General features: G+C 40.1%; 1 protein-coding gene across 2 annotated transcripts in view; it reads right to left on the minus strand.

Annotated features, from left to right (window-relative positions):
* CA10 (carbonic anhydrase 10) overlaps positions 1-13,410 on the minus strand; it is a 435,157-nt gene that overhangs the window by 261,764 nt on the left and 159,983 nt on the right. For both annotated transcript variants that reach the window (XM_006924847.1, XM_006924846.1), the window contains exon 4: positions 7,568-7,710. In XM_006924847.1, the coding sequence (XP_006924909.1) occupies positions 7,568-7,710 (143 nt within the window). The remainder of the gene's footprint in view (positions 1-7,567; positions 7,711-13,410) is intronic.

The following is a 13,410-nucleotide window of genomic DNA, read 5'->3' on the forward strand; positions in this document are numbered from 1 at the left end:
AATATATGTGTAAGACATTTTGTTATCTATTTTTGAAAGTACAGTTAATTTGTAAAATGCCTGTTAGTTTCATCTGTGGAACTATGTAACCAGAAAACTAAGATGATACCATCTCACAGATACTTAACTCCTACGATTTCTGGAGGAAAATCTAGGAATTCATGTACCTATACATTCATTAAGCATCTAGAGTTAATTCTCTCCATAATCTCTTATAAAAAATTGTGCTTGACAACTTAATTTTTTTTTTTCATTTAAGTGTTGCCACCAAAACCATACAATTGTCAGTCTTTCTAAAATGTATGAAAGGGGAGAACCTGTGATGCAGAAGAGAGAGGACACAGGTTCCTCGGGCATATGTACTCAGGACCAGGAGAAAGGAAGGAAGAAGGGACAAAGAGGTAAGACACAAAGAGAGAGAGATATTGGAGAGATGGATGGGAGAGGCAAGGAAATGATAGGTGAGCAAGTCAGAGAGACGGAGAAGAGGAGGGAAAATGAGGAGTGGGAGAGAGAATAAAGGACCGAGAGGCAGAAAGGGAAAGCGAAGTCTTTTCTAATTCTCACCAGAGGAGGAAAGAATGAGAAAGAACTAGACACATTTATAAAATACCAAAAGCCAACATCCAGGTGTTTCCTTGGGAGACTTGCCTAATTACTCTGACTTTATTTTCTGGGTGATGTCAAGAGGGACACATTAGAAGAACTGTCAAGACAGAAAGCAGTAATCTTCAGCCTGCATCTGAGCTAGGCGATGGTGCACGAGAACCTGATACCAATGACAGAACATCTTCGCAGACTTGGAAAACAACATCTTAGTCTTTAGCATTTTGTTATATTTTATCACCTTTCGATGCTACGTACTAAAAACTTCTACTGCCTGTAAAAAGCTCCACTCTGAGCAGAAACACAATTACCTTGGCTTCGTTTTTATCTTTAATCAAAGCCCTTTCTTGTAACATTCATTTTTTCCCCCCTCAATCTTCCATTCTAGCTACTCAGAGCAAAATATCTTAAAGGTGAAAGAACTCTGTATGCAAAACTTCGAGGAGTAATTTTGATAGAGGATGAGAAGAGAATGGATATTTCTCCTGAACCAGTGCTAGGGCTTTAAAGAGAGTTTTCCTTTAGAAGAGGGTTCACAATCTAGTTAAATTTTCATTCTGGGGCAAACCTCAAACAAATATGTTCCACATGTCCCGTGTAAACACAACTTATAGAGAATCAAAGAGCTTCAAGATTGGAAGTGGGTTCCCAGGTCAAGTCAAGGCCCTCGTCTGATGCTCAAGCTTGTTCTCAGTCTCAAGTGGACTTCAGCACCTACCAGAACCCTTTCCGTGCTGGGATTCTCACTGAAACACATGGAGGTCGCTCACTCACTTTTCACACAGCTTGAATTCTTATTTTAAATTGAAGTCTGGTCTAAGCCACTTCCAAACACCGGGGCTAGTTCTGTGTCTGAAGCTGCACAGGACAGGTACTATTAGAAGGTACCTGTGATTACACCTTAAAATATTTCCCTTTCAGATAGATTGATAAAATTGAAGATAGAACATTTAATTCTTCTCATCATCACTTGGTTCCTCTTCTTTTGTACTTTGATTTGTCAGTGTCTTTTCCATGAGGTAATCTGACCATCACCCCAGGGCCTGGCTGCCAGATCTCAGATACTGTGAAGGATACAAGAGGACAATGACTTCACTGTCATGGATGCAGTCCCTTCTGTAGCACTATGGAATTAGGCTGAATTCGTCTCTCAGCATCTTCCCTTTGCTATTTACCTACAGTGAGTACATTATCCATTAACTTCCTCTACTTTTATGCATGTAGTGATTTTACAGCAAATCTAGCCCAGCCTGAATCTGTGCAGCTTTTTACAAATATCTTCCTGAGCAAAGCTTTGTCTTTATGCCTACTGAATTTCACCCTTTTTGGATTGGGGGATCCTGGCAAGGTGGTTCTGAATTCTAATTCTGTCATCCAAAGAACTGCAATCACTTTACTTCTCAGCATATCGGTTACTGATCTGAATATGAATATTCATCTCTTTGACAGAGGAACTCAAGTGGGAGTTAAGTTGTGTTTTCTCGCTGACAGCAACATCATCTCTGGTGATTGTGGCTGTGGTCTACATGTTTTGTCTCCCCCAGACTCACAGGTTGAAATCCTATTCCCCAAGGCAGTGGCATTAGAAGGTGAGGCTTTTGGGAGGTGATTAGGTCATAAGGGCAGAGCCCCCCACAATCAGAACCCTTATAAGAGGTCTCGCAGAGCTCCCTAGCTCCTTCTACCCTGTGAGGACACAGCCAGAGGGCATCAGCTATGAACCAGAAAGTGAGCCCTCACTAGAATGAGACAGACCACGCCGGTGCCTTGATTTTAGACTTCCCAGCCACCAAAAACTGTGAGACATAAACTTCCGTTCTTTATAAGCTACCCAGTCTGCGGCTGTTTGTTACAGCAGCCCAGATGGACTAAGACAGTAGCTAACAATCATGGAGCATTTTCTTCTTTGCCAGTCACTGGCCTAATTGCATTACGGCCTGAAAATAAGTACATTATTTCATATAATTCCCTCTAGCACAAAACTGTAAGGTGTGTACTATTAAGATCTCCCTTTACAAATGAAGCAACCAGAGCTTAGAAAGGTTAGGCCTCTTGTATCTAGGTGGTCGGTGGCAAACCTAAAGTTCAAACCCAAAGCAGAACGTCTGTGGCCATCTATCTTCCCCCAAATGGAGGTCCACACTGTCTTCAACGCTCCTGCTTCCTCTCATCGTAGCTTTAAAAAGACCTTCTAATTCCGGAAGTCTCAACTCATCCCGAGCCTTATTTTCTCTGAAACCACTTTGACAGTTTACTTATCCTTGTGTCCTCACCCTTGGCTATAAGCTCTTTTACTCACACCTCTTATATGTTATTTGAAAAAATTATTCCTCGAAAAACTCCCTGTGCAGCCACATTCGTATCCTTAACTCCTACCAGTTCTTTTTTTTTTTTTTTTTTTGTTCCATCATTTTTTATATTACCATAATTTCATTTGTAACAGCTTCCCAATCCTCTAGAGTTATCTTCCACGAAGTAATGAGATCATATCATTTTAGCTATGATATTTCAAACATCTGCCTTTTGAAGGGTTAGGATTCATGTCTGACAATGCTGAACACTTTCTTTTTTTTACCTTGGCTACCATATTTTCTAAGACGACACATTCATTTTCTCCAGAGTTTTACCATCCCTTCCACATCACTCAGCTGCTTTTCCTTGTTGGTTAGAGTTAAATCTCAATAAGAGACTCTTTGTCACTTCCTTCTGAGAAAGGGTATTATCACTATGGCAAGTCAAGGCATTTCTCAAACCACGAAATACAGATAAGTAAACTGCATTCACTAGAGGCTGCCCGCATTCGTTGGCTTGTGGCCATGCATCGCTGTGTCCTCTGCTTCTGCTGTCACGTCCCCTTCTCTGACTCTGATCCTCCGAATACTGTCTTTTCCTTATAAGGACCCTGTGATTACCATGGGCACACCTGGATAATATAGGCTAATCTTTCCATTTTAAGATCTTCAACTTAATCACATCTTCAAGATATCCTTTGTTGTGTAAGGTATTTACAGGTTCTGGGGATTAGGATGTGGATATCTTTAGGAGGGAACATTATTCTATCTACCGTATTTATCAAGTCAAAGTATATTTCGCCTAAAATGGAGAGAGAATATAAAAAACAATAGGTGTTTTACAATCATTAAATTAATGTGTTTGTTGAAAAAAATCTAGAAACTTTAGAAAAGTAAAAAGAAAACAATATTACCCTTAATCCTGGTCTCTATTCTATGCATATTATGGGAATTTTTAAAATAAAATTGGGATCGTTAAGTAGCTGATTTTAGATGCTACCCTTTACATTTAACATATCGTGAGCAATACTCACATCATTAAAACTATCGAGATGTCCATTTTATTAAAAGAGCTGAAAGATGAGGAAAGATGCCAAAACTAATTTTCGTTTAAAATGGTGGAATCAGTTAAGTGATTTCAGATTCAATTTTAATATGTTTTTTTTCCTTTTAGATATTTTAGAACAGCAGAGAGGTTATCTGTGGACTGTGTCTCCTCCATGAGAGCTAAACTCACCTCTTAACCCATAACCCTCCAGGACCTACCTGTATCAGGAATACTCCAGGCAAATATCTAGAGGAATTATCATACCCCAAAATGATCAAGGGAGGTTATTCATATTTCACTGTGGGATAACATTTTCATTTCCTATCTTTACTTTCATATTACCAAGAAGCTTAATTATGAGCACAGCACATGAAAATTAACATATGAATACATTATGTACACTCATTTGGTATGAGTAAAAAGAAGGAAAGTCAAAATATATGTGAATCTGTGTAAGTTCAATTACGGACAAGGGTCTCTATCTTTAAAACAAACAGAATTAAACTGAGTTTAAAACACCAGTCATATCATAATCCAATTTCTTGTATAAAGAAACTTTTAATGATCTGAGACAAGGAAGGAAGAATTATCTCCACCTGCCCCTGTTTGATTCCTGAGTTGATTTAGTAGTTTCATCTAAAATAGATTAAATAGCTCCAAGATTTTACCCCCTGTCCAACTATTTAGACTATTGGGAATTAAATATAATAGGGTCAAGGGTGGGAGCCTGGTTCCATGATAAGATTCTTGTATCTACATGCAGCCCGAGCTTAAGCGAGTGTTGTTTAAAAAGTACTTTTTTTAATGTTTTTGGATTTTGTCCATATAAGTCCTACAAGTCATACATGAACAACTGAATAAAAAATACTCTCCTTTAAGAAAAAAACAAACACTGCTTAAAAACTACCATTGAAAATAAGCAACTTGAAAGGTAAAAGAAATCTCATTGCTCAAGTGAAATGAATATCCTCTACTATATCCAAGACACGATATGTTTTGATTCTCATCTAACTAGTAGTATTCTTTGTATTTTCATGTTCAGGTTGAATTTCAGTCCTCACCCATGCTAAGACAAGCCCTTAGTTCATCAACTGAGCCTATGCCAGGTCAAACACATTAAAATAAACTCAGTAACACAAGTCAGGGACTGTGGCAGAGCTGCTTCATGGGTTTGTAAATAAGAAACATTTCAACATGGGCAGGGATAATGGTCATGGATAAACATGCAACATAAGACCGGGATGCATTTAACATGCAAATAACCAGCTAATCTCAGACTTCAAAATGTGACACCTTGCCCCAATTCTACAAACCTCTCCACCTTACAGGGTGTTTTTTAAGCCCTTTGAGTTGAAAACACATTCCTTCAAGGCAAAACTAAATGTGGACAGTGATTCGAATCCTCACTTCCAAACTAAATCTGCAATTCATTAAAAACCACCTTTAAAGAGATTGCCAGCATGATTTAGCTATTGTCTATCAAACTTAGGCAGTTCAATACCAGTTATTTTATCCTACTATCATCTATATTTTCTTTTCCATCTTTCACAAATGCAAAAAGAAACCATGAAACAGTTCTCAGCTCTTCAAATAGCTGACAACACAAATCGTGCCAGATATAAATATTTACATCATCAGAAGTAAATATTTTCCAAATTCCAAACTCCAATGCGTTTGAAAATTGATTTGGATCAGGTGCACTTTACTGAACTGGAAATTTAAAAAAATCATCTGTCAACAACAAAAAACATCAAAACAAAACATACATCTGAGTGATTTTTAACACCAGGCTATCTCCCAGTTCCTTCTTTCCCAATAAATTTTAGGGAGCAGCTGTCTTGCAATTAGTTTTTTTCCCCCTGTCACATCAAGTTTTTCCTGTAAGATGGTCGAATGAAAAGTGAAAATTATATATCCATTATTTGTGTTAGCTTGCCTCCTTTCCCCTCCCACTCTCTACATACCCTTTACCTAAAAATGCTTCAAACGCTTGCTATTTAACTCGTAGGGAAAAGACTCAGTTCCATGACATGACCTCAGGATTTGGCCTCTGTCTTCCTCCTGTACCCTTACGTTCCCGTCATCCCCTCTTCGGTCTCTGTGCCTTAGCCTTGCTGGTCATCTTTGAGATAATTTCTGGAACTCAGTTACCAATCCTCCTTCTGCTTTGGGCTTTTTTAAAATTGATTTTCCTTTCGCATAGAAAACAATTATTCCCTTGATCACCCTCTCCAAGAAAAAAAGAATTGAATATTTAGTCAAAACTGCAACTTGCCCTTCTTAAATAATGGTCAGTGAACCTATCCATTCTCATGAATTGATTTGAATAATTCCCCTTTTTAGAAAGAGAAACATGTAGAATCCACAACAAGTCCCTTTGAGGGTTTGTAAAAATAAAACTGCAAATGGAACGACAATTAGGGTAAGTTAGATTTCTGTGGAATCAGAGTAATAAACTACATCAGATACACCGGACCTTTCTGAAGAAATGCTCCCAAGACATATTTAAAATAGCACACAAATATTATATAGCTAAATAGTCTCAATCATATGCAAGGCCTCTGATAACCTGCCCTGTGACCTGAGTCAAAGTCTCTAACCACGCTTTGATGAGTCATTAGATTTTTTTTGTGTGACAGGAAAAAATACATGCTAATATATCAGAATGGGAAAAAATCCATTACAAACTGTGGTAAGTAAGGTGAATAGTTATTTTATCCTGCTACCATCTATATTTTGCATAAGTGGAGGAGAGAGCAGAGCCCAAGGAATCGAAATCCTGGAGAATCAGCCACCAGCAATACAAAAGTTGTCCAAAATTTTAACCCCAATTTCTTACACAAAATGATTTTCCATTCCTCTTGAGTTTGCAACAGCTAAATCACCTTCAAACATAATTTTCTCTGTGTGTGTTTTTTTCCACCTTCAACAATCTACTCAACAGTAAAAGGTTGCCAAATAGAAATGAACCAGCAAGGGAAATGTTCGATTCCAGCAATGAGAAGACCCCATGGGCACCGTGCCCTTCCACAAATTGAGGAGGAGCTCCTTGGAGGAGGGGGAGGAGGAAGGGGAGGAGGTATGTTGGTGTGAGAATCACAAAGCACAGCTCAGCATTTCTGCACAGGAGCTAGGATTCTTAGCTAGCAACATGCCCCTAGGAAGATTAATTATTGATATGCTTATAAATCATCTAGGGTGATTTTTGTTTGTTTTTTCCTTCTAGGATGATGAACATCTGATTTTACTTTTGTTAAGAATTTTATTTTCACTTTGTTCGGGTTCAGAGAAGCCCAAGGAAAAAAGGTTTCTGGGAAGGAGGATTTTCCCAGCATGATTTGCAGGGGAGACAACTCTGTGTTCTGACCTTCTTGGGGTACCAAGGGGTAGAACCTCAGGCAACCTCCAGGGGGTACAAGAGTAATTAGAAACATGAGGGTTTGGCTAGCTAGGGAGAAAAAGCACAATTCAGACATAATTATATTTGTTGGCAGTAGGCCTGAGGTCTGTGGTATTTATTCCTAGATGAGAAGACAAACTCATCACAGAGATGGCTTGGCTTTTAGAATCAGCATCTGCCCACTCCCTTCGACTTCACGACGGAAGCAACAGGGCTGCTTACCTTCCTACCGCCAGTATTGATGCGGAGAGGAGTCAGAAAGGGGTCGAAAATCATGTGACTGGTTTCTATGTTGACTGGTGACTGCCGTTTCCCCACAGAGCAAAGATTCCAAGCTGAGTTCACCAATCCCCAGAAAGAAGGAACTAGAAACAAAAAGAAATTGTACAATCAGACTGGGTGGAAGGTTGGGGAAACAACATAAAAAGAGCTATGGTACAAAAGTGGTAAAATCAAAGAGTCATCCAATGTTTCTCACTCGTAGAGATTTTCGGGTGTTCTATGGTATTTTCCTGGCCTGAATCTTAGTTGATTTCTGAGTCCTACCTTCATGATCTTTATGATCAGATTTTCTTGTTTCAGATCCATTCATCCTATGGCCTCTTTAATAAGTACTTTTAGCATTAATGCCTTAGTGGGAAGATGGCCTAGCCCAACTCTATCTCCTTTGCAACATGTCTGAAGGATACCAAATATTTAGCAATTCGTGAGTTGATGCTCTGCTTTCCCATTTGGCAAGAATGATGTAAGACTCAATCTTGTCCTATACACAAGAAAGTGGCATTTGATACGTACAAGGTGTGATTCTCTTGGTTGTCGAGACCAAACTGAGGGAAGGAATTGTTTTTATCACTCCCAATCAATGCGAGACAGGAGCTTGGCTACTTGACTTTGTCTTTGTTGAGTCTAACACTGTGTTATTAACCTAATGTACCAGCAGCTGAAGAATTTGTTCATTTGATATATCATCGAGTGCTGACTGCAAATTTCCAAAAGAAAACTGTCTACTCATCTTCAGTGTCACAATAAAACATCTATTAAGATAAATCTCAATGGCAATTTCCATTCTTACTTTCTTTTGTTTAAGAAAGTTAGCAGAGCAGGGGGAGCCAACCTACTAATTTTATATCAGTGAAGATTAGAAACTATATCTTCAGCCTTTTCCTGCCTCTCTCAGCATTTCCATTGAGGCCCTGGATCCTTGTGTCCTCCGCATGCCCCTGAGATTAAATGGCCGTAATTCACTCGTCCATCCATAGCATCCATCAGCAGTATAGTGAGCTCCCACTGAGTGACCAGTCCTCGGTTAGGTTAAATTGCAAGGAAGGCGGATACACATAACAACCATGACCCCACTGGTGGGAGGCGTGTCAGGTTAAGTCGAATGTGTTATGAGACTCTAGATGAAGGGCATTGAACCCTGCAGCAGCAGAAGGGGATCCAGGGAGTGAATCCTAGAGGAGATGAGCCTAACAATCAAATCATAACCCTCTCGAATGTACCTGTCCTCTCAGGAAATCAAATTTAATTTAGTCTTTCATTTACAGCAGCTATTGTTCCTGCCCACGTCATGGATGGAGAAAACTGAGGCAAGAGAGGAGACTGGCAAACACTTGCCAAACATTCTATATGAGAGACCTATAATTCAGGGGGGAAAAATGGGGCGGGAAGGTCTGTCTAGTCCCATCTAACTCCAAAATTCTCTGACCCTTTTATTTGTCATAGGCAACCGTTGGGCAGCAAGGGGGAGAAGAATGGAAAACAATTTCCCTGGATTCTTATAAGAACGCTTCAGTGCCAAAATAATATGGGCTTCCCTGTGAAATAAGGCAAATACCTAATTTGATTTAACCCATAACAATAAGTAAGCCTCTGGTGGCTCTATTTCCTCTAAAGAGTTTGAATTGGCTTTCCGGCATAACTGATTTTCAAAATGGCAGCAATGGCCAGGGTTACAGAGGAAGAATGAGAAGGAGGGGGAGGAAGAATGAGAAGGAGGGAGAAAGGAGAACATATAGGCGTGCCTTCTTGGCACTCTCATTTCCCACCACTGTTTAAGCTACGCTATCACCGCAAGTCACTTAACATCTTTAGAAGGTACCACGCTTTAGAAAAATTACAATATTTAAGAAAGCTTTCGCATTCAAAATTTATTTAAAAAAAATATAAACTTCTGTCCTCTAAGCTGCTCTGTTTAAATCACTGACTTAATCCTATACGTATTCCTCAATTGTTTCAAGTTTATTATGAAAATAAAGCCTCCATCGGGATATGCTCCTACCCCTCTTTGTCAGTGACGCACACAAACATGGCAAATGTAAGGATGCTGGGGATATCGTCATGGCATTGCCACAGATTAGCTATGACCTCAGATGAGTTATTGGTCTCAGGCCTGGGCTGCTCTCTATGGTTCCTGCGGTAGGCTGAATAATGGCCCCTCTTTGAAGATGTCCACATCCTAACTCCAGAACCTGTGAATGTTATCTTGATGCTAAAAGGTACTTTGCAGGAATGATTAAGTTAGGGATCTTGGGATGAGTAGATGAGCCCAGTGTAACCAGAAGGGTCTTTTTAAAGAGAGAGGTATAGGAAGGTCAGAGAGAAGGAAAAAATTCAAGGATGAAGAGCGAGGTCAGAGAGGACAGAATATATTGGCTTTGAAGATGGAGGAAGGAGACAGGAGCCAAGGAGTGCAGGTGGCCTCCAGAAGCTGGAATGGACGAAGCGACAGATTCTCCCCCAAGAGCCTCCAGAAGGAGCACTGCCCAGCTGAAAACTGATTTTAACCCCATGAGAGTCATTGCAGACTTCTCACTTTCAGAACTGTAAGATAATAAATTTGTGTTGTTTTAAGCCACTAAGTTTTGAATATCTGTTATAGCCACAATAGGAAACGAACACAGTCTCCTTTTACCTTTAATATTCTGCAAGATAATAATCTCTTTGACAGTCAGGACAGCTATGATGTCTGGGGGGCCTTCTCTTGAAGGCAGCTGCATGATAACTGTAGTTACAGCTGGTATACATTGAACTTCATCTGCTCCCATGAAAACCATTAACAAAAATAATTCCAACCCTATAAATGGATTACGAGACTGCTGTTATATAGCATCATGGGTAGGCAGATACCACTGTGCCTTACTAATAAACTTCACACCGCAAAAGCATCTCCACTAAAACACAAAGAGCAAAAACTTTATGCGAACATCTGCCTTGGCTTTATTGGGCATGGCGCTCTTTATGACAAACAGTTTCCAGGTTTTATGCCCCTACTATCAAGACCTATGTGCCTGGTTCTAACCACCTGCTCAGGCAATTGAAGAATAACTGAGAAATACTCACGCCTGCTCAGCTGTGTCCCTCTTTAGCTCCTCTCCCGAGGGGGGTGTCTAAGTCTATTTACCACTGGATTGCTGATTTTAAATCACTCTTAAATTAATAGTCTTTCAGAAGTAGATGCCGCCTTAGAGCTCATCTGATCTAAATGCATACGTGAAATTGAGGCCATAAAGGAAGAGGCTAAAGTCCTCAACCCAAGGCCACACAGCCAGATAGAGACAGGGAAGGACAGAGCAAGGGCCCACGTCTCAAGATTCCTAGTGCTTCTGCACATCCACTGCTCTCAATCTCCTCCTCCCCATCAGCCTCCACACACGAGTGGACTACTGTAGCCGTAGACTTTCAGAGTCAATTGTAGCCATGACCACTGTAAGACTTTTGATACCATTTTTCTTTTGGTAAATCAAGAGTAAATAACATTAGTGCCTATTTTCCGTTAAATTAAATTTCAAGTGCGAAGTTTCAAATCAAACTGCTTTAAATGTCAATCATCCCAAATAAAGTTAGGATTTTTAAAAAGCCATACAACTTCAGCTGGAGAGAAAAAAGGCTTTAATTCAGGCAAGAGAGAATGTGTTTGTGTCTCATCTGCAGGAGGAGGTCCCCAAGGAGACCTGATGGGGACGACTGCTCACAAAGAGCTGCTCCACGGGTCACGTTCTGGGGCTGGCTGGACTGGGCAAGGTTCTAGCCCAAATGAAGGCAGTCGATGCTCTTAGAATCAGTGTTAAGTGTTGGGACAATAATTAAGGTGTCAAAGCTAGTACAGGGACCACAGGTGCCAAATGGACCAGGAATAGGTCTGCAAATGTGGTGTAATCTAGGTTTTAGGAAAATGCATTGGGAAAGAGGCTGTGAAAACAGGAGAGGATGGAGTGCCCACACTTATTGGGGCATAAAAGTGAACCTACAGGTTTTACCTGCAGAACGAGGCTGGACATAATGAACCAAGGTTCGGGGTCCAGTATATTATGAAAGATTTAGAGTAAGAAACTCTCCCTCTGGACTGTGCAGAACTCCCAGTTATTCTCAGGATTCTGATACTTAACTCCCCTCCATATTATTGATCCCACGTCACCCCTGGGTATAGAGGTGGCATTGCAGAAAGCTATGGCACTGCTTCTATTACCAAATTTAGACAATTATTGTAGAATTATTTTTTTCTCTTAGTTTCTGGGGCTGTCCCAATAAATCGACTTTTCAAACTTTCTGTCACCTTTTTAAAGCAACATATATTATGGCTTATTAGCTAATACTGTGTCTTTTTCTATCTTGACCAATACAACTAATTGTTGAGAAAAAAAGTAAATGTAAATGAAGTAAAATTGAGTGAGAATCACTCTAATTCATGGACAACCGGTCTGAAAATGTTTAAATGGTATCATCCCTGGCATCCTTTTCACACAATCTTCTAGTTGACATATAAACCAGAACACACAACAGACCTGGATATTTTTGCAAATTAATTTTCACAGAGCCTAAACCGTGGAACTTAATGGCTGAATCACTGCTATGTGTTATCTCGCCAAAACATTTTCCATGACAATGTTTTTGATGTTACCCTAAGCTACAAATCCCAAATGGTCTCTTGGCTTGGGGTCCGGTGAACTATGAAAGAGGCCCACTGACTGTGATTTTCGCCGCTTAAAATGTGAGCCTTGGAAAACCTATCGCAGCGGCTTGTTCAAACCCAGTGAAACCAAAAAAGTTCAAGTTCGGTTTATTAACACAACATGGTAACTCCCAGACAAAAACAAAAAAAGTCTCACCAAAACAAGAAATAGGTAAAGAGAGCAAGGAACCAGACGGATCAAGTCTGACGCTGAGAGCTAAAACTTGCCTCATTGACATTTTTATCCTAGAGAAGATGCTCCAAAGTCAGGCATTCTCCTCACTCATTTGTCCCGAATTGTCATTTGTCGTCTCAGCTGAGACCATGCTATTAAAGTCAGTCTGAGCTTTTAGGCATTCTCCTCACTCATTTGATCCGAGTTGTCATTTGTCGTCTCAGCTGAGACCATGCTATTGTGGACGGGGGAGTTCAGCACTTGGAATTAATTTATGTAGCTTATATAAATCTATGCAGCTTAGAAAAATTCTATAGGAACAAGACAAACTCAATTAAAAAGTGTTTACTGATAGCCTATTCCATGCCTGGCATTAGGCCTGACACTGAGAATTCACACAGCAAATATTTACTGAGGACCTACTATGGGCCAGGCACTGTCATCAGCTTTGGGTACTTAGCAATGAATGAAGCAGATATGGTTGCTGCTCTCATGGATCTTGCAGTCTAGCGAGGAATGTGGGAGGTTTCATTCATCCCCAAGTTTATATATGTATATCTATATAATTAGAACTTTTGGTAAGCGTGCTATATAGACAAGATGATAATAAATTACAGAATAAAGCATGGAAAGGGAGATAACCAGGTAGAATGGTCAGGGGTAATTTCTCCGTAAGTGACAACTAGTAGATCCCGGAAGGACTGAGAGGAGTCACTCCTGAACAGTGGCAGGGGAAGGGGTGTCCAAGGCAGAGTTGAGGAGCAGATCTTGGCAGAGAAAAGCCTGATACGTTCAAGGAACAAAGAAGCAGCCAGTTTACTTGAACCTGATGAACCAGATGAGAAGAAAAGTGAGATGAGATGAAGTTAGCCAGGTAAACCGAGGCCAGATGGTTCGGGGGTCTGCAGACAATAGTAAGGAGTTGGCATTTTACTCTAA

Source organism: Pteropus alecto, unplaced genomic scaffold (assembly GCF_000325575.1).
Source record: "Pteropus alecto unplaced genomic scaffold, ASM32557v1 scaffold98, whole genome shotgun sequence".
Taxonomy (NCBI): domain Eukaryota; kingdom Metazoa; phylum Chordata; class Mammalia; order Chiroptera; family Pteropodidae; genus Pteropus; species Pteropus alecto.